Here is a 24,851-nt window from a genome sequence, read left to right as displayed (position 1 = left end):
TGCGTCTGCTCTATCAAGCAATTCCTCTCAAGATGCCTCGCCATTTCCTCCTTGATGACAGATTCTAACATTTTACCTACAACAGACATTAAACTAACCGGCCTATAATTCCCTGCCTTTTGCCTGGCACCCTTAAACAACGGCATAACATTAGCCGCTTTCCAATCTTCCGGCACTTCCCCGGAATCCAGCGATGTCTGGAAAATAACCACCAAGGCATCCACTATCACCTCCGCCATTTCTTTCAGAACCCTCGGATGCATTCCATCCGGTCCTGGCGACTTGTCCACAATCAGCCCCCTCCAGTCTGTCGGGCACCACCTCTCTCGTAACAGTAATGTCATTAAGACCCTCCAGTCCTACCACCTTTCCATCTCTAACACCCGGCAAATTATTCACGTCCTCCTCCGTGAAGACAGAAACAAAAAAGTTATTCAGGACTTCAGTCATATCCCCATCCCCTACCACTAAATCCCCCTTCTCATCCAAGAAAGCAAGATAATGGGGCATGTAGGAATTAGGACACTGGTTATTTGGAGGGCAAACAAACATGACTGGTTAGGCCAAACAACTACAATTTTGACAGTACCTGACATATGTTTCAGTGAATTACAGCATTGAAGGAGGCCCTTGGGCCCAGTGTGTCTGCTCTGGCTTTCTGAATGAACAATTCACTTAATCACATTCTCCTGCATTCTTCCATATTTATTAGTGTCCAAGTAGGCTTACACTAACACTGAAACGAAGTTACTATGAAATTCCCCCAGTTACCACACTCCGACGCCCGTTCGGGCCAATGCACCTAATCAGCGTGTCCTATGGACTGCAGGAGGAAACCAGAGCACCCGGAGGAAACCCTCGCAGACGAAGGGAGAATACGCAGACTCTGCACAGACAGTGACCCAAGCTGGGAATTAAAACTGAGTCTCTTGTGCTGTGTGGCAGTAGTCCTAAGCATTGTACCACCGTGCCGCCCTGCCTTCTCCCTGTACCCTTACATAATCTTCCTTTTCAGATAACAGTCTAATTCCCTCGAATACCTTCATTTGGCATGGGGCGGCATGGTAGCACAGTGATTAGCATTGCTGCTTCATAGCGCCAGGGATCCGGGTTTGATTCCTGGCTTGGGTTACTGTCTGCGCAGAGTCGGCACACTCTCCCAGCGTTTGCATGGGTTTCCTCCAGATGTTCCAGTTTCCTCCCACATTCCGAAAAACTGGTTAGCTGCATTGACCTGAACAGGCACCGGACTGTGGTAACTAGAGGAATTTCATAGTAACTTCATTACAGTGTTAATGTAAACCTTATTTGTGACTAATAAGTAAATAAACTTTGAATGAACCTGCTTCTGCCCCACTCTCAGAAGTGCATTCCAGAACTCAACCTTGTGCTGAGTGTAAAAGTTATTTTTCCTCCATATCACTTTTGCTTCTTTAGCCTATTATTTTAAACCTGTGCCCTCTTGTTCTGGATCGTGGCACGGTAGCACAGTGGTTAGCACTGCTGCTTCACAGCTCCAGGGTCCTGGGTTCGTTTCCCGGCTTGGGTCACTGTCTGTGTGGAGTTTGTACATTCTCCTCATGTCTGCGTGAGTTCCCTCTGGGTGCTCCGGTTTCCTCCCACAGTCCAAAGATGTGTGGGTTAGGTTGATTGGCCATGCTAAGAAATTGCCCCTTAGTGGCCAGGGGTGTGTAGGTTAGAGGGTTTAGTGGGTATAATATATGGGGGTAGGGACTGGGTGGGATTGTGTTCAGTGCAGACTTGAAGGGCCTCTTTCTGCACTGTAGTGTTCTATGATTATAAATTCTCCCTATCTGCTCTGTCCAGAACCCTCATGATTTTGGATACCTTTCCCAAATCTCTCAGCCTCCTCTTCTCCAAGGAAAACTGACCTAATCGCTCTATTCCATCTTCATAACTGAAGGCCCTCATTCCTGGATCCATTATTTGGGATTATTTCTGTAGAAAGTGGAATAAAGAAATGCCTCAAGACAAAAACATTATCTTAAATAAAAGGGGAATTTGATGGTGCTGTAGCAACGCACAGAAATTAGCATTATGAAGAGTCTCAGTGTGGTATTTTTAAAAATATATATTTTTACTCCATTCTTAAAGTTACAGAGCCAATGGTCAGAATGGACCGGACAAACCCAAATCAGTTCCTTTCTTGCTCCAAAAACCAAATTCAAAATCCAACTGAATCCAATTTAAGGTCCCCACAAGGGAGACAAACGAGATCCAAGCTGACAAGATGAGGCATTGCACTGAATCTTAGGCTTGATCAGATGGTTGATCTTACCTAAAGGGCCTATTGCATTGTGGAAAACAAACTGAAACGTTTTTGCTGGCAACACAAGTTTGGGGTTCTGTACAACAGCTGGTCTTTTCTTTGGGGTTCATTTTTTTCGTCAAATTGAAGGATCCTCCAAGAGTTGTGGTGGGGGGAGGGGGTGGCACGGGTGGCACTGCTGCCCCACAGCTCCAGGAACTGGGATTCAATTCCTGACCTGGGTCACTTTCTGTGCAGAGTTTGCACTTTCTCCCCAAGTCTGTGTGGGTTTCCTCCGGGTGCTCCGGTTCCCTCCCACAGTTCAGAGATGTGCGGGTTAGGTGGTTTGGCCATTCTAAATTATCCCTTAGTTTCAGGGGGACTAGCAAGGCAAATATATGGGGTTACAGGCGCAGAGCCTAGGTGGCATTGTTGTCGGTGCAGACTTGATGGGTCAAATGGCCACCTTCTGCACTCTGCGGATCCTATGATTTAAAATTTAAAAAACCCAGAAACTTTGGTGGCACTGCTGCCTCAGACAGACAGGGACCCAGGTTCAATTCCCAACTTGGGTCATTGTCTGTGTGGAGTCTGCACATTCACCCCGTGTCTGCGTGGGTTTCCTCTGGGTGCTCCAGTTTCCTCCCACAAGTCTAAAAGATGTGCTGGTTAGGTGCATTGGCCGTGCTAAATTCTCCCTCAGTGTACCCAAACAGGTGCCAGAGTGTGGCAACTTGAGGATTTTCACAGTAACTTCATTGCAGTGTTAACAAGAGGACTGGAACAAAAGGTCACAGGGTATAGGTTGAGAGGTGGTAGACTTTAAACTGAGATGAGGAGGAACTACTTCTTGCAGAGGGTGGTAAATTTGTGGAACTCGCTGTCCCATCGAGTCTGAATTGTTGAATGGTTGAGAAGAAGATAGATATATTTATAATAAATTAAAAGAAAGGGGAATATGGGAAACAGGTGGGGTGGTGGATTTGAGACCAGGGAGAGATCAGCCATGATCTGACTGACTGACAGAGCAGGCTCGAAGGGCCGAATTTGCCCACTTTTGGTCCTAATTCCTACATTCCTAACCTGTCCTGGTTCCTTCACGCTGATGATATAGTTAAGAAATCCCAGCAACACCTCTACTTTCTCAGGAGGCTAAGGAAATTTAGTATGTCCACCATGACGCTCACCAACTTTTACAGATGCACCATAGAAAGCATTCCTTCTGGTTGTATCACAGCTTGATATGGCTCCTGCTCTGCCCAAGACCACAAGAAATCACAAAGCGTTGTGAACATATCCCAGTCCATCATACAAATCAGTCTCCCACCCATTGACTCTGTCTGCACTTCCTGCTGCCTTGGCAAAGCAGACAGCAAAATCAAGGACCCTCATGCATCCCGAACATACTCTACTCCAGCTTCCTCCTCGGGAAAAAGATACAAAAGTCCGCAGTCACGTACCAACCGACTCAAAAACAGCTTCTTCCCTGCTGCCATCAGACTTTTGAACGGACCTACCTCAAATTAAGTTGATCTTTCTCTGCACTCTAGCTGTGACTGTAACACCAGGTCAGCATGGTGGCACAGTGGTTAACATTGCTGCCTCACAGCGCCAGGGACCTGGGTTCAATTCTGGCCTTGAGTCACTGTCTGTGTGGAGTTTGCACATTCTGCCTGTGTTTGCGTGGGTTTCCTCTGGGTGCTCCGGTTTCCTCCCACACTCCAAAGATGTGCGGGCTAGGTTGATTGGCCTTGCTGAATTGACCCCAGTGTCGGGGATTAGCAGGGTAAACATGTGAGGTTACTGGAATAGGGCCTGGGTGGGATTGTGATTCGTGCAGACTTAATGGATCGAATGGTCTCCTTCTGCATTGTTGGGGTTCTATGACCAGTCTACACCCTCTCCTTTCCTCCTCTATGTATGCTTTGTATATTACGCAAGGAACAATACTTTTCACTGTAACCAATACATGTGACAATAATAAATCAAATCAAATAATATTTGTCTGTATACCATGCAAGAAACAATACTTTTCACTATACCAGTACATGTGACAATAAATCAAATCAAATATTTGTCTGTATAGCATGCAAGAAACAATATGTTTCACTACACCAATACATGTGACAATAATAAATGCAATCAATCAAATATTTGTCTATATAATGTGCAAGAAACAATACTTTTCACTGTATATCAATACATGAGACAATAAATTAAATCAGATATTTGTCTATAATGTACAAGGAACAATACTTTTCACTGTATACCAATACATGTGACAATCATAGCATCCCTACAGTGCAGAAACAGGCCATTCGGCCCATTGAGTCTGCACCGGCCACAATCCCACCCAGGCCCTACCCCCATATCCTCACATATTTTAGCTGCAAATCCCACTAACCGACGCATCCCAGGACACTAAGGGGCAATTTTAGCATGGCCAATCAACCTAACCCGCACGTCTTTGGACTGTGGGAGGAAACCCACACAGACACAAGGAGAATGTGCAAACTCCACACAGATAGTGACCCGAGGCGGGATTGAACCCAGGTTCCTGGAGCTGTGAAGCAGCAGTGCTAACCACTGTGTTACCGTGCCACCCACGGTAGCACAGTAGATATGACAATAATAAATCAAATCAAAAAATTACCATTGGATTGAACATTCTGACAAAAGGAAAATAAAATGAATACGTTCCATATTTCAGGTGAGCTGATTTAGAAATAATGATGAATTGGGAAATTTTAGGGATGGGTTGTAAATAATAAAGATATTTGAAATGACACAGCCAATGATTAGTGGATGCACAAAACAATAGCTAAACTTGTCCTTGAGCTAAGGGATGGGCAACAAATGCTCACCTCGCCAGCAAGGCCCGTGTTCCATTAAAAAATAAAAAGCTCCATTTTGTCTTTGATACGATTACTGTAGAGAAGGACTAACATGAAGAAAAAGAGATTCATTTCAATCTGTTTGCTGCAGGTAAAGATCAATCACATTAAAAGTTCAAGAGAATAATGAATTTGTAATTTGCAAATGGTTATATTTATCATACGCCAAAACCACATACATATGCAACACAGCAGGGAGTTTTAAAGAGCTTATACCATCTTCACCAGCATAACAATATGGGTGGAAAATTCCACCCAGAGTTAAAACTTCAGGGAATTTACAAGATTAAGAGATGACAAAATAGAACTTTTCAGAATTATGAAAGGTTTTGATAAGAGTGGGTGGAGGAAAATTATTCCCTCTGTCGAGTGAATCATCAAGTACAAGTCACAGATTGAAAGTCATTGGCAAAGATCCAGAGGGTAAATGAAGAGAATAATTTTCAGATCTTGGGATCTAGAACAGTATTTGGAAAGGTGCTGAAAGCAAATTCCATAAATAACCGTTGAAAACTCAAGTCAAATATCTGTCTGTTTAACACACAAGAAACAATACTTTTCACTATACCAGTACATGTGACAATAAATCAAATCAAATATTTGTCTGTATAGCACACAAGAAACAATACTTTTCACAATGCCAATACATGTGACAATAATGAATTAAATCAAATCAAATATTTGTCTATATAATGTGCAAAAAACAATACTTTTCACTGTATATCAATACATGTGACAATAAATTAAATGAAATCAAATATTTATTTGTAGTGTGCAAGAAATACTTTTCACTGTATGCTACTACATGTGACAATAATAAATTAAATCAAATCAAATATTTGTCTGATAATGTGCAAGAAACAATACCTTTGTATATCAATACATGTGACAATAAATGAAATCAAATATTTGTTTGTAGAGTGTGCAAGAAATGATACTTTTCACTATGTTAATACGTGACAATAATAAATTAAATCAAATATATGTATACTTCTTACTGTATACTAATTAATAATACTAAATAATGTAAGTCTACTTGTGATAGTAATAAATAACTAAGTTTATTTATTATTAAAGTTAAACGTGAATTTATTTATTATTTATTACTTATTTATTATTAAAGTTAAACTTGAAGTTGAAAGGTGCCTCAGGCAGATGGGACAGGATTTTAAAAATCCTGCAGCTGTTGTTGCGAGGCTGGTTGAGAGAGAGAGAGTGTGTGTGTGTGTGTGTGTGTGTAGCACAGTTGCTACCGTACAGCCAGAGGATGGGGTTAGTCTCACGCTTACAGCTCAGCAACGTCCAAGTCTCATGAGATGTTGGGCTTGTGGGAAGGAGCAGACTCTGCCCTTGTTGTGGTCGGATCAGCTGCTTTGCTCTCTGCTACCTCCTCTCACCACCGCCCCCCCCAGCCCTGACAGGATGGCTGCTTGTCTGACAGACACTCTCTGAGCTTCAGCAGGTTCTCCTCACACCACCCCGCCCCCCCCCCTCCTCACTCCACACACACCTCAGCAGGTAAGGGAGACTGGGCTGGGGGGGGGGGACGGTAGTGGGGCTGGGAGCTGGGCCTCTCGGTGCTTGTTGTCGACACTTCAAGGCTGCTGTTTTGATTTGATTAATTTTTTTTTAAAGCACTTCCTCATTTCCCGTGGGGGCGAGAGATGGAGCCACACAGCTTACCGGGAGCCTGTGCAACTGGGCCAGAGTTTGCCGGGAGGCCTCATCTTGTCTGTAAACATTGGAAGCTGCAGGCTGTGATTCCTTTTGTTTGTCACTGATTTTCTGCTGCCCCTTCATCGAGTGATAGACTGAAGGCTGTTAATTTGAGAGCAGTGAATGCTTCAAATAATTAGGCAGTGGTGCCTCTGCAATAATAAGTGATTGAACAGCTTATTCAATCACTGAATAATTGAATTCAGGTTAAAGGCCAGATTTTCATTGGGGGCTGCAATGATTTTGGAAATGAATTTTCTCCGCTGAGATTTTTTTTCGGGGGTGAGGGAGGAATGGTGTGGTGTTTAAAGTTTATTTATTGTCACAAGCAGGTTTATATTAACATCGCAATGAAGTTGTTGTGAAAATCCCCTAGTCGTCCCACTCTGGGGCCTGTTCGGGTACGCTGAGGGAGAATTCAGCACGGCCGATTCACCTAACCAGCAGGTCTTTCGGACTGTGGGAGGAAACCGGGGCACCTGGAGGAAACCCACGCAGACTCCACACAGGCAGTGACCCAAGCCAGGAATCGAACCTGGGTCCCTGGCGCTGTGAGGCAGCAGTGCTAACCACTGTTGCCACCGTGCTAGGGTTGGTAAATAATGAGGAGGTGCCGTTACTGTTTCAGAATGTCTTTTTTTTTGGTTGCTAACCACTCCACAGGATTGTCCTGGAGAGTGCAGGAAGTAACGATTAAACTCTTGTACGCATTCCTGCCAATAAACTAAAGCCCCAGGAGAAAAATCATCGGGTTTTTTTTTTCTACATTGACAAATATTGGAAATAGGGAATAAAGTGTAGTCTGACTGATAGTGAAATTGTCACTCAATTTAATAATGAAAAGTTTCTTTTTGATTTCTACTTGGCTGTGCTGTTGTCATGAGAATGGATATAAAATTTAAAGTTTATTTATTAGTGTTATTAGGCTTACATTAACACTGCAGTGAAGTCACTGTGAAAATTCCCTGTTGGGAACTCAGTGGTGAGGATGGAAAGTCCCATGATGAAACCATAGACCATAAGATATAGGAGCAGAATTAGGCCAGTCGGCCTATCGAGTCTGCTCCGCCATTCGATCATGGCTAATAAGTTTCTAACTCCATTCCCCTGCCTTTTCCGTGTAACCTTTGATCCCCTTACCAATCAAGAACCTTTTTTTTATTTATTATTGTCACGTGTATTGGGATACAGTGAAAAATGTCTTGGTGCATTAGACAGACAAAGCATACCGTTCATAGAGAAGGAAAGGAAAGAGTGCAGAAGGTAGTGTTACAGTCATCGTTAGGGTGTAGAGAAAGATCAACTTAGTGCGAGGTAGTTCCGTTCATAAGTCTGATGGCAGTAGGGAAGAAGCTGTTCTTGAGTTGGTTGGTACATGATCTCAGACTTTTGCATCTTTTTCCCTTTGGAAGAAGGTGGAAGAGAGAATGTCCGGGGTGTGTGAGGTGTTTGGTTATGCTGGCTGCTTTCTATCTCTGTCTAAAATACACTCAATAACCGGGCGTCCACAGCTTTCTGTGGCAATGAATTCCACAGGTTCATCACCCTCCGGCTGAAGAAATTCCTCCTCATCTCAGGGTTCTAAAGGGTGTCTTTTTCCTCTGAGGCTGTGCCCTCAGATACAAGTCCCTCCGACTAAACGTCCCCCCCCTCCCCACGTCAATTCCATCCAGAAAATATCGAGAAGCCTTCAGGAAAATACCCAAGAGGGTTGGCAACCCACTTAGGTTAGATTCAGTAATCCAATGCTCAAAGCTTCCTACCGCTGTGAACCAATCTGTGCCTCAACATATATGCTCACACTGTATCTCTAAACTAGAGGGGAACAAGTAGAGGTTTCCTTTTATCTGATGAAGGGTCACCCAGGTTCAAGATGTCAGCTCTGTTCTCTCTTCATAGGGCAGTACTGGAAATTCTCAGCAGGTCAGACAGCATCTTCTATAGAAACCCTACAGTGCAGAATGAGGCCATTGGCCCATCAGGCCTGCACCCATAACAATCTCACCTAGGCCCTATCCCCATAACCCCACATATTTACCCCGTTAATCCCTCTAACCTATGCATCCCAGGACACTAAGGGAAATTTAGCATAGCCAGTGCACCTAACCAGCACATCTTTCGGACTGTGGGAGAAAGCCGGAGTACCTGGATGGAACCCACACAGACACGGAGAGAATGTGCAAACTCCAACAGACAGTGACCCAAGCTGGGAATTGAACCCGGGTCCCTGGTGCTGTGAGGCAGCAGTGCTAACCACTGTGCCACCGTGCCACTCTTGGAGATCTATGATGAACAAGAGTGTCTATTTCTTTCTCTTCAGTATTGTGGTTACGTTACTGATATTGCCCCACACACACACACATATATCCCAGTCTCCCCCCACATCAACTCCTTGTGGCCAGCTTTCCAATGCCAGTTCTTGTAGGTGCATTACTGAATCCATCCTCTCACTGTTATATTACCGCAAACAGTTCCTTCCACGGGAGGGATACCATGGTGGAGGGAATACAGATTGATGAGCAAAACTAACATCTGGGGGTAATGTTTGACTGCAGTGTTCTCCAGCTGATTGCACATGTTTCCTTGGTCTTTTTCAGAGATAACCCAGCTAGCATCTGCGAGATTACCCACTCGTGCTCGCCCACAGCTCGTTCATGATTTCATCAGACAGTGAAGACGAACTGTACACTGAGAGGACGGCTCTGATGTCAGCCAACACCTCTACGATGCCGTCCTACCAGGATAGGGACGGGGCGCCTGGCTCCGCCAACATACAGGCTAACCCGGTAAGCACACCAACAGGCCAGAGGGAGCCATCCCTCCTGTACAGGCCGATGCCAGTCTTTGTGCAAGTTCAGGACTAATAGCGTGGATATATTTACAGGGAACGACACAGAATTACATACATTTTGTAGAATTACATACATGACAGAATTACATCCATTACCACAGAATTACACACATCATAAAGAGTTGCTAACTAGTCTATGTTATTGTTATTCTCTGCTTGTAGCTTCTGTTACCCCTCTGAGCATACCTTATCAGCAGGGCGGCACAATGGTTAGCACGGCTGCCTCACAGCGCCAGGGACCCGGGTTCAATTTCCCAGCTTGTCCCAGGTCACTGTCTGTGTGGAGTCTGCACATTCTCCCCGTGTCTGTGTGGGTTTCCTCCGGGTGCTCTGGGTTCCTCCCACACTCCAAAGATGTGTGGGTTAGGTGCATTAGCCTGGCTAAATTGCCCCTTAGTGTCCTGGCATGCGTAGGTTAGAGGGATTAGTGGGGTAAATATGTGGGGTTATGGGGATAGGGGCTAGGTGGAATTGTTATCAGTGCAGACTCAATGGGCCGAATGGCCTCCTTCTGCACTGTAAGGATTCTATGTTTCTATATCTTTCTATTCCTTTCCCCCTCATGTATTTCTCTAGCTTCCCCTTAAGCAATCTCTTTTATTTGCCACAGCCATTCCTTAATAGTGAGTTCTCCGTTCTTATCAATGCCTAAGTAAACCCAAATTCCCTGTTAGTAACTTTTATGTTTATGGCCCATCGATTGGTTTCACTCACAAATGGAGATATCTTCTCTGCGTCCACCCTGTCAAACCTCTTCATAATTTTAAAGACCCCTATCGGATGCCCTCACGTTCTAGAGGAAGTGCCCCATTCAATTTTCCCTTATGGGTCTAACCTCTCAGTCTGATATCATAGAATCTCTACTGTACAGAAGCAGGCCACTCAGCCTCTAAAGTCTGCACTGACTATCTCAGAGAGAGAGCATCTTACCCAGACTGTAACCCCACGTATTTACCCCATTAATCCCCCCAACCCAACATATCCTGGGATACTAAGGGACAATTTAACATGGCCAGTCAACCTAACCTGTACATTTTTGGACTGTGGGAGGAAACCGGAGCATCCAGAGGAAATCCACGCAGACACTCACCTGATGAAGGAGTAGTGCTGTGAAAGCTTGTGCTACCAAATAAACCTGTTGGACTTTAATCTGGGGTTGTGAGACTACTTACTGTGCCCACCCTAGTCTCCAATGCCAGCAACTCCACATCATGGATGTGGGGAGAACGTGCAAATTCTACGCAGTTGCCCAAAGCCGGGATTGAATAGTGTTAACCACTGTGCCGCCCCCTTTCTTATCATTCATTATTTGCAGTTCCCTCAGTAGCTGAGTTAAGTTTTTTTTTGTATTGTGAAGACTGGATTTGTATGCTGTAAGTGTGGTTCCCTGTACAAGGTTCTGTGTAAGTTTAACACAGCTGTTAATGATGCCTTGTGTTGTTTTTGCCTGCATAGCACCGATCGGCAGCCAACCAGCCCACAAATCCTGTGGAGGGGAGAACTGGCGCAGCGGGTGGGCCCGCAAGCAGAGATGCAGGTGGAGAAGGAGAGGAGGAGGAAGAGGAGGAACTGATCCTGAAGTACGGGGCAAAGCACGTCATCATGCTCTTTGTGCCTGTCACGCTGTGCATGGCAGTGGTGGTGGTGACAATCAAGTCCGTCAGCTTCTACACGCAGAAGGATGGGCAGCTGTAAGTGTCCCACCAAGTAAAAGGTTAAAGTTTAATTATTAATCACAAGTAAGCCGACATTAACACCACAGTGAAGTTACTGTGAAAATCCCCTAGTTGCCCCACTCAGGCGCCTGTTCAGGTACATTGACGCATAATTTAGCACGGCCAGTGCACCTAACCAGCACTTTCAGACTGTGGGAGGAAACCGGAGCACCAGGAGGAAATCCAAGCAGACACGGGAATTGAACCCCGGTACTGGGAGGCAGCAAAAGTGATTCCTCATTTGAGGATCCCTCTGGTAAATCTTCTGAATTGAATTTACAGCCTGCGAACAGGCCACTCAGTCCAACAGCTCCGTGCTGGTGTTTATGATCCACACAAATCCCCTCCCATCATCTTCATTTAACTCTAGTAACATTTCCTTCTCATCCTTACATCCTCCTGTGGTTCTCTAGCTTCCTGTTAAATACATCAATGCTATTTGTTCATCCAACAGAAGGTACTGTTCAGTTATAGGCAATAAAACGAAACAACGCTTACTCCAAAAAATCAAAGTAAAAGGTTTAATAAAGAAATTTAATTACTCCAACAGGGGCGGCACAGTGATTAGTGCTGCTGTCTCACAGCAACAGGGACCCAGGTTCGATTCCTGGCTTGGCTCACTGTGTGGAGTTTGCACGTTCGCCCAACGTCTGCGTGGGTTTCCTCCGGGTGCCCTGGTTTCCTCACACGTTCCAGAGATGTGTGGGTTAGGTGGGCTAGCAGGGTAAATGCATGGGGTTATGGGGATGAGGACCTGGACTGTGGGAGAAAACTGGAACACCAGGAGGAAACCCACACAGACATGGGGAGAATATGCAAACTCCACACAGACAGTGATCCGAAGCTGGAACTGAACCTGGGTCCCCAGCGCTGTGAGGCAGCAGTGCTAACCATTCCCACTTCTGCTTTCATACTTGCATCATCTGCAGAGCCTCTGTGTCCTTTCTTTACAAACTAGAAAATAGAACTGAGCACAGTGCTCTAAGTGTGGGTCAGAACAAGTTTGGTACAAGTTTTTTTTTAACCGATACTGGGGCAAGCCAACGTAATTGTTTTTACTTTATTAGAAAATCTTCTGTTGCAGGCTCACTTCTAACGTTTAAGAAAAAACTTGGACAGGTATATGGATGAGAGGGTTGCGGAGGGATATGGTCCAGGTGCAGGTCAGTGGGACTAGGCCGAAAAATGGTTCGGCACAGCCAAGAAGGGCCAAGAGGTCTGTTTCTGTGCTGTAATAAGAACATAAGAACATAAGAAATACAGCTGCAGCAAGACCTCCCTACTTTTATATTCAATCCCCTTCACTATGAAGGCCAGCATCCTATGTTCTATGGTTCTAAAAGGAAGATCATTTCTCTTGTCCACAGTGATTCAAAGGTATTGTATGATTCCCAGTTGCCCCACCTGATCATACAGAGCTGAGCGAAAGGCTCTTTACAACGATTTGTCAGTGTTACCCAGGCTGCTGCCTCCTCTGAAGATCCCAGCATAGGTCAAGCTGGTGTAATCCTTCAGACATGGAAACCTGTTATCCTCATAACTCATTGTGTTCAGGTGCCTGATCTGGGAGAGGATAGAGGAGTCTACAAGACTTAACAATAATTAATCACTGTCCATGAATGTAGTCCAAATATGCCAGCTTCAGCTGAAAGTCAGAGTTAAAAAGTAAAGTTTTAAAATTTAAAGTTTATTTATTAGTGTCACAAGTAGGCTTACATTAACACTGCAATGAAGTCACTGTCAAAATCCCCTAGTCGCCACATTCCGGCGCCTGTTCGGGTACATTGAGGGAGAATTTAGCATAGCCGATGCGCCTAACCAGCACGTCTTTCGGATTTGATGGTTATGACTTGATGGTTGGAGTATCAGGTACCTTGGTGATCCTGAATCAGGTTCTCAGGCCATGGTAGGGCAGATGGAGTCTGGAAGGAGCAGACCCCCGGGCGTAGAGAGCTACCCATTTCAAATGGATTCTTTGTTCAGAGCGGCACGGTGGCACAGTGGTTAGCACTGCTGCTTCATAGCGCCAGGGACCCAGGTTCGATTCTTGGCATAAGCGTGTGGAGTCAGCATATTTTCCCTGTGTCTGCGTGGGTTTCTTCCAGGTGTTCCAGTTTCCTCCCACAGTCCAAAGATATGTGGGTTAGGTGGATTGGCTGTGTTAAATTGCCCCTTAGCGTCAGGGGGACTAGCAGAATAAATGCATAGGACTAGGGGGATAGGGCCTGTGTGAGATTGTGGTTGGTACAGAGTCAATGGACCGAATGGCCTCCCCCTGGCACTATAGGATTCTATGAATGGGCATCTCCGAGTCTGAAACTTCTTGGGAATAGCTCCAATTTTAGTCTCTCACAGTCCAGTAAACTCAGATGATTTTCTCTGTGAGTGCTGAGTTCCACAAAATGTTAAAACTCTGGCCCTGTTTCAGAGTCTGTAATAGCTAACTCAGTGTGTTTGGTAGAAAAAAAACTCCCCAAGAATGCCACTTGTAGGGAGATTGTTCGTTGCATGAAAAAGTCTTCCTTAATGGTCAGCTGATTAATCATAGAATCCCTACAGTGCAGAAAGAGGCCATTTAGCCCATCCAGTCTGCACTGACCATAATCCCACCCAGGCCCTATTCCTATAACTCTACATATTTACCCTGCTAATCTCCCTCTCCCTAAGAATCAATTTAGCATGGCCAATCCACCTAACCTGCACATCTTTGGACTGTGGGAGGAAACTGGAGCACCCGAAGGAAACCCACCCAGACACAGGGAGGATGTGCAAACTCTACACAGACAGTGACCCTAGACTGGAATGAACCTGGGACCCTGGTGCTGTGAGGCAGCAATGTTAATCACTGGGCCACCGTGCTGCCCATCAGCTGCTGTTAAGTTTTCCTAGTTTAGGCTCTTCAACAGCAACATACATGTACTTGGCACAACAAAATGTCCATGGATCTGCAGATATATCTATCGACCTATCACTACCAGCTGGATCTTAAGCTTTGGATTTCTCTCCTTAAATCCCTCTGCTTCTCTTTCTTAAGATGCTGCTGAAAATGCTACCCCTTTGACCACGATTTTAATTACCCGTCCTGTTATCACCTTGGATAAAAGCAAAATACTGCGGATGCTGGAATCGGAAACAAAAACAGAAAATGCTGGAAAATCTCAGCAAGTCTGACAGCATCTGTGGAGAGAGAATAGAGCCAGTGTTTCCAGTCCGGATGACACTTTGTCAGAGCTCAGAGCCTGGCTCAAAATGTTGGCTCTATTCTCTCCCCACAGATACTGTCAGACTTGCTGAGATTTTCCAGCATTCTCTGCTATTATCTCCTTACATGGTTTGGTGCCATATTTGGAAGACTTTTGTGAAGTGCCTTGAGATGTTTTATCATGTTTAAGGCGCTATAGCGATGCAAATTATTGTTGGTGCTGCTGCTCGGGAAAACCTGTAATGGATCGGGACACGTTAAGCCCCACTAACTTCTGTTTCCACTTTTTCTTTGACAGAATCTACACGCCTTTTACGGAGGATACTGACTCTGTTGGACAACGTATCCTCAACTCCATCCTGAACACGTTAATAATGATCAGTGTCATTGTCGTAATGACGATAATTCTTGTCCTTCTCTACAAGTATCGATGTTACAAGGTAGGGGTTTTTAATTTGAAATCGTTAAACATTTGACAAGAAGAGACAGGTTTGTAGAATTCCCTTAATTTTAAGAGCCTAGGACAAAGGAGTGGCTAAATTGGAACCCCATCCACCAACTTTAAACATTCACTCCCTCCACGGCTGATGCACAGTGGTAGCAGTGCGTAGCATCTACAAGATGCACTGCAGCAACTCACCAAGGCCCTCTTGACATAACTGTAAAAACCTGCAACCTCCGGTAGGACGAGAGCAGCAGACACTTGGGAAACATCGGCAACTGGAGGTTCCCCTCCAAGCCATTCACCATCCCAAATTGGAAATATATTACAATTCTTTCGCAGTCGCTGGGTCAAAATTCTGGAATTGTTTAATAGCACTGTGGATGTACCTACAGCATGTGGACTGCAGAAGCTAGTTCGCTAGCACCTTCTCAGCCAGCAGTGGCCTCGTCCTATGAAGGAATGCAAAAATTAAACAAATTGTAGGGCAAATCTAGTTTGTCCACATCTGCAGAGTGGAGTCTCAGTAACGGGGTTAGGAGTTGGAGATAGGGCTCTAACATGATAGGGTAGCAGGATCTCAACTGGGGGTTTGTGGTCCTGTAGGGATCTAGAGATTTTTAAGGCATTTACAGGGTCTCTAGCAGCTGAACAAGAACAAGCTCATAGAGAAGCTCCTTGACCAAGTAGAGCCTGTCTGCCGCTGGCTCATTCTCAGGTGGATAAATCATCTGGACCAGATGGACTACATCCCAGGGTTCTAAAAGAGATAGCTGAAGAAATTGTGGAGGCATTGGTGGTGATATTTTAGGAATCACTGGAGGCAGGGAGAATACCAGAAGACTGGAATGTGGCTAATGTAACACCACTGTGTAAGAAGGGAGACAGACAACAGATGGGAAATTATAGGTCAGTTAGCCTGACTTCGGTCATTGGCAAAATTTTAGAGTCCATTACTAAAGATGAAAAGTACATGATAAAATAAGACTGAGTCAGCACAGCTTTATCATGTCTGACAAATCTGTTAGAGTTCCTTGAAGAGGTAATAAGGAAGTTAGATAAGGAGAACCTATGGATGTGATTATTTAGATTGCCAGAAGGCCTTAGACAAGGTGCTGCATAGTAGAGTGTTAAATAAGTTAAGTACCCATGGTGTTAAGGGTAAGATCCTGGCATGGATAGAGGATTGGCTGACTGGCGGAAAGTAGAGAGTAGGGATAAAGTGGTCTTTTTCAGGATGGCAGCCAGTGACTAGTGGTGTGTCTCAGAGGTTGGTGCTGGGACCACAACTTTTCACAATATACATTAACGATTTGGAAGAAGGAACTAAAGGCACTGTTGCTAAGTTTGCAATGATATGTAGAGGGACAGGTAGTATTGAGGAAGTGGGGAGCTGCGGAAGAACTTGGACAAGCTAGGAGAGTGGGCAAAGAAGTGGCAAATGGAATATAATGGAAGGAGGAATGGAAACATAGTATGTTTTCTAAATGGGAAAATGCTTAGGAAATCAGAAACACAAAGGGACTTGGAAATCATTGTTCAAGATTCCCTTAAGGTTAAGGTGCAGATTCAGTCAGCACTTAGGAAGACAAATGCAATGTTAGCATTCATTTCAAGAGGGCTAGAATACAAGAGCTGGGATGTACTTCAGAGGGTGTATAAGACTCTGGTCAGACACCATTTGGAGTATTGTGAGCAGTTTTGGGCCCCATATCTAAGGAAGGATGTGCTATCTTGGAAAGGCTCCAAAGGAGGTTCACAAGAATGATCCCTGGAATGAAGAGCTTGTCATATAAGGACCAGTTGAGGACTCTGGGTCTGTACTCGTTGCAGTTTAGAAGGATGAGGGAGGAACCTTATTGAAACTTACAGGATATTGCAAGGCCTGGATAGCATGAACGTGGAGAGGATGTTTCCGCTAGTAGGAAAAACTAGAACCAGAGGGCACAATCTCAGGCTAAAGGGACGATCCTTTAAAACAGAGATGAGAAGGAATTTCTTCAGCCAGAGGGTGGTGAATCTGTGGAACGTTTTGCCACAGAAGGATGTGGAGGCCAGATCATTGAGTGTCTTTAAGACAGGGGTAGATAAGTTCTTGATTAATAAGGGGATCAGGGGTTATGAGGAAAAGGCAGGAAAATGGGGATGAGAAAAATATCAGCCATGATTGAACAGGGGAGCAGACTGGATGGGCTGAGTGGCCTAATTCTGCCCCTATGTCTTATATCCAGGGATTCACAGTATCCACTTAATGGTGCCAGAATTGGAAGACTCAATGCCACTGCACATTGTAGGGTGGGAGAAGGCGGTAGCAGATTTGGCAGAGAGAGAGAGAGAGGAAGGGCAGGTTTGGGTCTGCCAAGAGGAATAGCAGTTTCAGCCTAGCTCCCTGTGGTTGCCTATACAGTGTAGTCATTACACAGTTAAATACACACCCCATCTGTAACATGCAATATTTTACACTAACACGTGTACAGGCTGATGCTCCCAGTGCAGTACTGAAGGAATGCTGTGCCATTAGAGGTATCTTTTTTTAGATGAGACATTATATCTATCCTCTCAGATGAATGTGAAAGGATCTCCAAGTCTTGATAATATTTTATCTTCCAATGAACGGATGATCTAACCATCGGCACATTGTTGATTCTGGGACTTGCTGTGTACAACCTGACAGCTGTGTTTCCTATGTTACAAATAGTAATTGCACCTCAAAGGTGACTTTATTGACTGTAAAGCACTTTGGGGTGAAGTGAAGTTGTGAAAGGTGCTATATAATTGAAATTCTTTCGTGTTTAATTGGTGCATACAGAGCTGTGTTTATATTGTGTGATATGATGGGCTGTATAAAGTCACCATCATCCCAGATGACCAGAGGGGAGAGAGCTGACTGCTGGTGATTCAACTTGAGATGAGGGGCAAGGTTGAGATTTGATTTGATTTATTATTGTCACATTTATCAGTATATGATGAAAAGTATTGTTTCTTGCACGCTATACATACTGTTCATAGAGTGCATATGGGAGAAGGAAAGGAGAGAGTGCTGTTACAGTCATAGCCAGGGTGTAGAGAAAGATCAATTTAATATGGGGTAGGTCCATTCAAAAGTCCGATGGCAGCAGGGAAGAAACTGTTCTCGAGTCAGTTGGTACGTGACCTCAGTCTTTTTCCTGATGGAAGAAGACGGAAGAGAGAATGTCCAGGGTGTGTGGGGTCCTAGATTATGCTGGCTGCTTTGCCGAGGCAGCGGGAAGTGTAGACAGAGTCTGGGGATGGGAGGCTGGTTTGTGTGATGGACTGGACTGCATTCACAACCTTTTTGGAGTTCCTTGCCATCTTGGGAAGAGCAGGAGCCACACCAAGCTAGAAAGGATGCTTTCTATAGTCCATCTGTAAATGTTGGTGAATAACCTCAGCTGGTACAGGTCACACTCGGGTTGAAAAAGGGGAGGATTTTCCTCAAAGATTCTCTCCCGATTCGGAAGCAGACGGATTAAATGTCCCCAAAACTCTTGCCTAACCACTGTGTTCATGTTTTCTAGTTTATTCATGGATGGCTGATTCTCTCCTCTCTTCTGTTGCTTTTCCTCTTCACGTACATCTACCTGGGGTATGTATTTGCACTTTTGCTCCCAAATCTTCTACAACTTTCACCGCTTTGTTGCACTTTTCTGTGATTACAGCTCAGTTTGTCTCCTGTCTAGGGAAGTGTTTAAGACATACAATGTGGCCATGGACTATCCCACTCTGATCCTAATTATTTGGAACTTTGGAGCAGTAGGAATGGTGTGCATCCACTGGAAGGGACCTCTTCAGCTCCAGCAGGCTTACCTCATCATGATCAGTGCACTGATGGCCCTGGTTTTCATTAAGTACCTCCCTGAATGGTCAGCCTGGGTCATTCTTGGTGCAATATCTGTTTATGGTACGTGTAAAACTTGCAAAATACATGATCGGGTTAGTAAAAGTAAAGTTGTTTATTAGTCGTAAGTAGGCTTACATTAACACTGCAATGAAGTTACTGTGAAAATCTCCTAGTTGCCACACTCCAGCGCCTGTTCGGGTACACTGAGGGAGAATTTAGCATGGCCAATGCACCTAACCAGTACATCTTTTGAACTGTGGGAGGAAACCAGGGCACCTGGAGGAAACCCATACAGGCAAAGGGCAAAGAATTCTTTAAATTCCATACAGACAATGACTCAAGTTGGGAATTGAATCTGGGTCCCTGGCACTGTGAGGCTGCAGTGCTAACCACTGTGCCAACATGTCGCCACAGGTTAGTTAAAGTAAAGTTTATTTATTAGTCACAAGTAAGACTTTCATTAACAGTGCAATGAAGTTACTGTGAAATTCCCCTAGTCGCCGCACTCCAGTGCCTGTCTGGATCAATGCACCTAACCAGCACCTCTTTCAGAATGTGGGAGGAAACTGGAGCACCCGGAGGAAACCCCCACAGACATGAGGAGAACGTTCAACCTCCAAACGGTCACCCAAGGCCAGAAATGAACTTGGGTCCCTGGAGCTGTGCAGCAGCAGTGCTAACCATTAATGCCTGTCACAAATAAACTGCAGCATTTCCTACATAACAACAGATTTGATTTTGATTTGATTTATTATTGTCACATGTATTAGAATACAGTGAAAAGCATTGTTTCTTGCGCAGTATATGGACAAAGCATGCTTTACATAGAGAAGGAAATGAGACAGTGCAGAATGTAAAGTTACAATCATACCTAGGGTGTAGAGAAAGATCAACTTAGTGCAAGGTAAGTCCATTTAAAAGTCTGATGGCAGCAGGGAAGAAGCTGTTCTTGAGTCGTGACCTCAGACTTTTGTATCTTTTTCCCGATGGAAAAAGGTGGAAGAGAGGAGAGAATGTCCGGGGTGCGTGGGGTACTTAATTATACTGGCTGCTTTGCTGAGGCAGTGGGAAGTATAGACAGAGTCAACGGATGGGAGGCTGGTTTGCGTGATGGACTGAGCTATGTTCATGACCTTTTGTAGTTTCTTGTGGTCTTCGGCAGAGCAGCAGCCATACCAAGCTGTGATACAACCAGAAAGAATGCTTTCTATGCTGCATCTGTAAAAGACAGTGAGACTTGTAGCTGGCATGCCAAATTTCCTTAGTCTTCTGAGTTGGTGGGCTTTCTTAACTATAGTGTCGGCATGGAGGGACCAGGATAGGTTGTTGGTAATGTAGACACCTAAAAACTTGAAGCTTTCATCAGCTTTCTACTGCATCCTCGTTGATGTAGACAGGGGCATGTTCTCCACTATGCTTCCTGAAGTTGATGACAATCTCCTTTTTTGTTGACATTGAGGGAGAGATTATTGGTGGTGCCATCAGCAAACTTGAAAATCGAATTGGTTGGAATTTGGCCACACAGTCATAGATGTACAGGGACTATAGTAAGGGGCTGAGGACACAGCCTTGTGGGGCACCGGTGTTGAGGATGATCATGGACTACGTTTCAAAATACTTCTTTGGCTGGGAACACTTTGCGATCACTTTACAGAAGTTGTTTATTTATTGGTCACACAATGTCTGGAGCATAGAAATCAAAGCAGCATATTTGTTAATATCAGCATTAATTGCACTGAGGGTAGCATGTGAGCATGATAGCGATTTGATGATTATTGCCCGAATCAGTTTCGATTATGAGTTAACTGTGATTTGATGCTTCATTCTTTCTGTTTTCCTGCAGATCTTATAGCAGTGCTATGTCCCAAAGGGCCCCTGAGGATGCTAGTGGAAACAGCCCAGGAAAGGAATGAACCAATATTCCCAGCCTTAATATACTCATGTAAGGGCACCTTTCAATCTCAACATCACACTTTGAATGATCTTTCAACCGAACAACACATTTGATTGTAAAGCAAGGAAACATCTCTAAATACGTGAGAACATGACAAATACTAGTGGACTCCAACGTTATAGAGATGGAGTTGGGTGTTGGGGTTCAGTGTAATTGGTAGCTGGGGTTCAGTGGAATCAGGATGGAGTCGGAGTTTCAGTGGAATCGGGATGGAGTCGGGGTTTCAGTGTAACAACAGGGATGGAGTTGGGGTTTCAGTGTAACAGAGATGGGGGTTGGGGTTTCAGTGTAACAGGGTTGGGGTTTCAGTGTAACAGGGTTGGGGTTTCAGTGTAACAGGGTTGGGGTTTCAGTGTAACAGGGTTGGGGATTCAGTGTAACAGGGTTGGGGATTCAGTGTAACAGGGTTGGGGTTTCAGTGTAACAGGGTTGGGGTTTCAGTGTAACAGGGTTGGGGTTTCAGTGTAACAGGGTTGGGGTTTCAGTGTAACAGGGTTGGGGTTTCAGTGTCACAGGGTTGGGGTTTCAGTGTCACAGGGTTGGGGTTTCAGTGTCACAGGGTTGGGGTCGGGGTTTCAGGGTCACGGGGATGGGGTCGGGGTTTCAGTGTCACGGGGATGGGGTCGGGGTTTCAGTGTCACGGGGATGGGGTCGGGGTTTCAGGGTCACGGGGATGGGGTCGGGGTTTCAGTGTCACGGGGATGGGGTCGGGGTTTCAGGGTCACGGGGATGGGGTCGGGGTTTCAGGTTCACGGGGATGGGGTCGGGGTTTCAGGGTCACGGGGATGGGGTCGGGGTTTCAGGGTCACGGGGATGGGGTCGGGGTTTCAGGGTCACGGGGATGGGGTCGGGGTTTCAGGGTCACGGGGATGGGGTCGGGGTTTCAGGGTCACGGGGATGGGGTCGGGGTTTCAGGGTCACGGGGATGGGGTCGGGGTTTCAGGGTCACGGGGATGGGGTCGGGGTTTCAGTGTCACGGGGATGGGGTCGGGGTTTCAGGGTCACGGGGATGGGGTCGGGGTTTCAGGGTCACGGGGATGGGGTCGGGGTTTCAGGGTCACGGGGATGGGGTCGGGGTTTCAGGGTCACGGGGATGGGGTCGGGGTTTCAGGGTCACGGGGATGGGGTCGGGGTTTCAGGGTCACGGGGATGGGGTCGGGGTTTCAGGGTCACGGGGATGGGGTCGGGGTTTCAGGGTCACGGGGATGGGGTCGGGGTTTCAGGGTCACGGGGATGGGGTCGGGGTTTCAGGGTCACGGGGATGGGGTCGGGGTTTCAGGGTCACGGGGATGGGGTCGGGGTTTCAGGGTCACGGGGATGGGGTCGGGGTTTCAGGGTCACGGGGATGGGGTCGGGGTTTCAGGGTCACGGGGATGGGGTCGGGGTTTCAGGGTCACGGGGATGGGGTCGGGGTTTCAGGGTCACGGGGATGGGGTCGGGGTTTCAGGGTCACGGGGATGGGGTCGGGGTTTCAGGGTCACGGGGATGGGGTCGGGGTTTCAGGGTCACGGGGATGGGGTCGGGGTTTCAGGGTCACGGGGATGGGGTCGGGGTTTCAGGGTCACGGGGATGGGGTCGGGGTTTCAGGGTCACGGGGATGGGGTCGGGGTTTCAGGGTCACGGGGATGGGGTCGGGGTTTCAGGGTCACGGGGATGGGGTCGGGGTTTCAGGGTCACGGGGATGGGGTCGGGGTTTCAGGGTCACGGGGATGGGGTCGGGGTTTCAGGGTCACGGGGATGGGGTCGGGGTTTCAGGGTCACGGGGATGGGGTCGGGGTTTCAGGGTCACGGGGATGGGGTCGGGGTTTCAGGGTCACGGGGATGGGGTCGGGGTTTCAGGGTCACGGGGATGGGGTCGGGGTTTCAGGGTCACGGGGATGGGGTCGGGGTTTCAGGGTCACGGGGATGGGGTCGGGGTTTCAGTGTCACGGGGATGGGGTCGGGGTTTCAGTGGAATCGGGATGGGGTCGGGGTTTCAGTGGAATCGAGATGGGGTCGGGGTTTCAGTGTAACAGCTGGAGATGGAGTTGGGTGTTGGGGTTGAGTGTAATTGGTAGTTGGGGTTCAGTGTAATAGAGATTGAGTTGGGGGTTGAGTGTAATCGAGATGGAATAACTGTGACGGCCGCACAGAAAAGTAACAAGAGTGCTTGTTTGGGGTTTGAACAACTGATTTTGTCAGCTCCAATACATTGGTCTCTTTGTGTGGATCCATTGGCTTAACCACATTTCCAAGGTCGATTCTATAATTCAGGCTCCCAGTGAAGGACATTTACGAGGTATTCTGTTCAGGAGTGCCAGGTGACAGACCCAACCTACGGAGTCTGGAATATAACTAGAATGAGGACAAGTCAAACATGTTTTGACTTGAAGTGAACACTGTCATAACCAGCTTCCTTTTCTCTGCAGCCACCATGGTTTGGTTGGTGACGATGGCAAAACGAGACTTGGGCACTGAGGAACATCTGAGCAATACCTGTAATACAGGTGGGTGTTAGACTGGCGTTGAAGGAACTGCAGTGAGGCACTAAGAATCCAGCAGGGTGAACAGTTTGTAGAATGCAGCTACCAGACTATTGCTATATAAATTATCTCAGTCATCACATTCTAATCATGCTGGCAGCTCGAGGGTAACCCTTCAGCCCACATTGCTTGTGCTGGCTTTTTGAAATGACTGTCTCGAAATACCCCTAAGAAAGTGGTGGTGAGCCATTGCTGTAAACTGGGTGGTGAAGATGCTTTTCGTTATTCGTTCATGGGATGTGGGCGTCACTGGCTGGGCCAGCATTTACTGCCCAAGGCTTTTGAGAGTGAACCACATCGCTGTGGCTCTGGAGTCACGTGTAGGCCAGACCAGGTAAGGATGGCAGATTTCCTTCCCTAAAGCACATTGATGAACCAGATGGGTTTTTCCTGCAATCGACAATGGTTTCAGTGGTTTCATCAGCAGATTCTTAACTTCAGATTTCTATTCAATTCGTCTGACGTGGTGGGATTTGAACCCGGGTCCCCAGATCATTATTCTGGACCTCTGGATTGCTAATCCAGCGACAGTACCACCTCCCCACTGAAGAGGCCATGCAGCCCTTCAAAGCCTATATGTTATTCAGTTAAATGATGTTTGCTCTCTATTTTCACTTTATGCCCCCACTTTTGTTCCTGCACTCTGAATATCCTTACCCAACAATCAATCTGCTTGAAACGTTCACTGGACTCTCAGCCTCATCAGCTCATTGTCAGGGAGAGAGTTCCAGATTTCTGCTACCCTCTGTATGAAGAAGTGCTTCCTGACATCACCCCTGAGTGGCCTAGCTCCAATTTTATGATCCCTGTTCTGATCTCTGTCCCCAGAGGAAATAGTTTCTCACTATCCACCCTGTCAACATTTTTAATCACCATAAAACATGTTGATTAGTTCACTCTTAATCTTACAAATTTAGGGAAAATAGAAGCCTAGACTTTGAACTTTTGTTACATAACCTTATCAGTCCTAACATTGTTCTCTGGTGAATCAGCACAGTATCCATTCCAAAATCCATATATATTTTGGGATGCCATGCTCCTAGGTGGAGATCTAACTGAACTCGCTGTGAAGCTGTAACATTACTTTATCCCTTTGTATTCTAGTCACTTGAGAGACGTCTCACTCCCCCGCTGTTTCTTCATAGCGCTGATAATAACTCCAGGAGTCGGCTGGAGAACAATGGTGCTCTATTGCACAAAATAAAGCAAAAACCAGAAGCCCGTGGTGAACACAGCCAAGTTCCAACTGGGACAGTGGACCCTCTCAGGGTCCTGCTTTATACAGGGCTCTGTACACAAGCTCCACCTGGTGAGTTAATTACCAATCCCCAGGGAGCTCGTATTGAACCAGTTCTACAGGGAAGACAATCAGTGATTTCCCCCATGCAAGTCATGAGGGGTCATCACAGTACTTCAGTTATATT

At 46.0% G+C, this 24,851-nt stretch overlaps 1 protein-coding gene across 1 annotated transcript in view; it reads left to right on the top strand.

The window, feature by feature from the left end:
- Window positions 1–6,504: 6,504 nt before the first annotated feature.
- Window positions 6,505–24,851, top strand: part of psen2 (presenilin 2) — a 30,041-nt gene continuing 11,694 nt past the window's right edge. The window contains exons 1-8 of the mRNA XM_080191906.1: window positions 6,505–6,681; window positions 9,477–9,665; window positions 11,186–11,421; window positions 14,946–15,087; window positions 18,629–18,696; window positions 18,791–19,011; window positions 20,795–20,893; window positions 23,314–23,391. Coding sequence (XP_080048032.1) covers window positions 9,534–9,665; window positions 11,186–11,421; window positions 14,946–15,087; window positions 18,629–18,696; window positions 18,791–19,011; window positions 20,795–20,893; window positions 23,314–23,391 — 976 coding nt within the window. The 5' untranslated portion in view covers window positions 6,505–6,681; window positions 9,477–9,533. The remainder of the gene's footprint in view (window positions 6,682–9,476; window positions 9,666–11,185; window positions 11,422–14,945; window positions 15,088–18,628; window positions 18,697–18,790; window positions 19,012–20,794; window positions 20,894–23,313; window positions 23,392–24,851) is intronic.

The sequence above is a fragment of the Carcharhinus amblyrhynchos genome, chromosome 7 (genome assembly GCF_965287045.1).
Source record: "Carcharhinus amblyrhynchos chromosome 7, sCarAmb.v2.hapA, whole genome shotgun sequence".
NCBI lineage: Eukaryota > Metazoa > Chordata > Chondrichthyes > Carcharhiniformes > Carcharhinidae > Carcharhinus > Carcharhinus amblyrhynchos.
The sequence above is the reverse complement of the archived record's forward strand: the minus strand, read 5'-3'. Positions and strand labels throughout refer to the sequence as shown.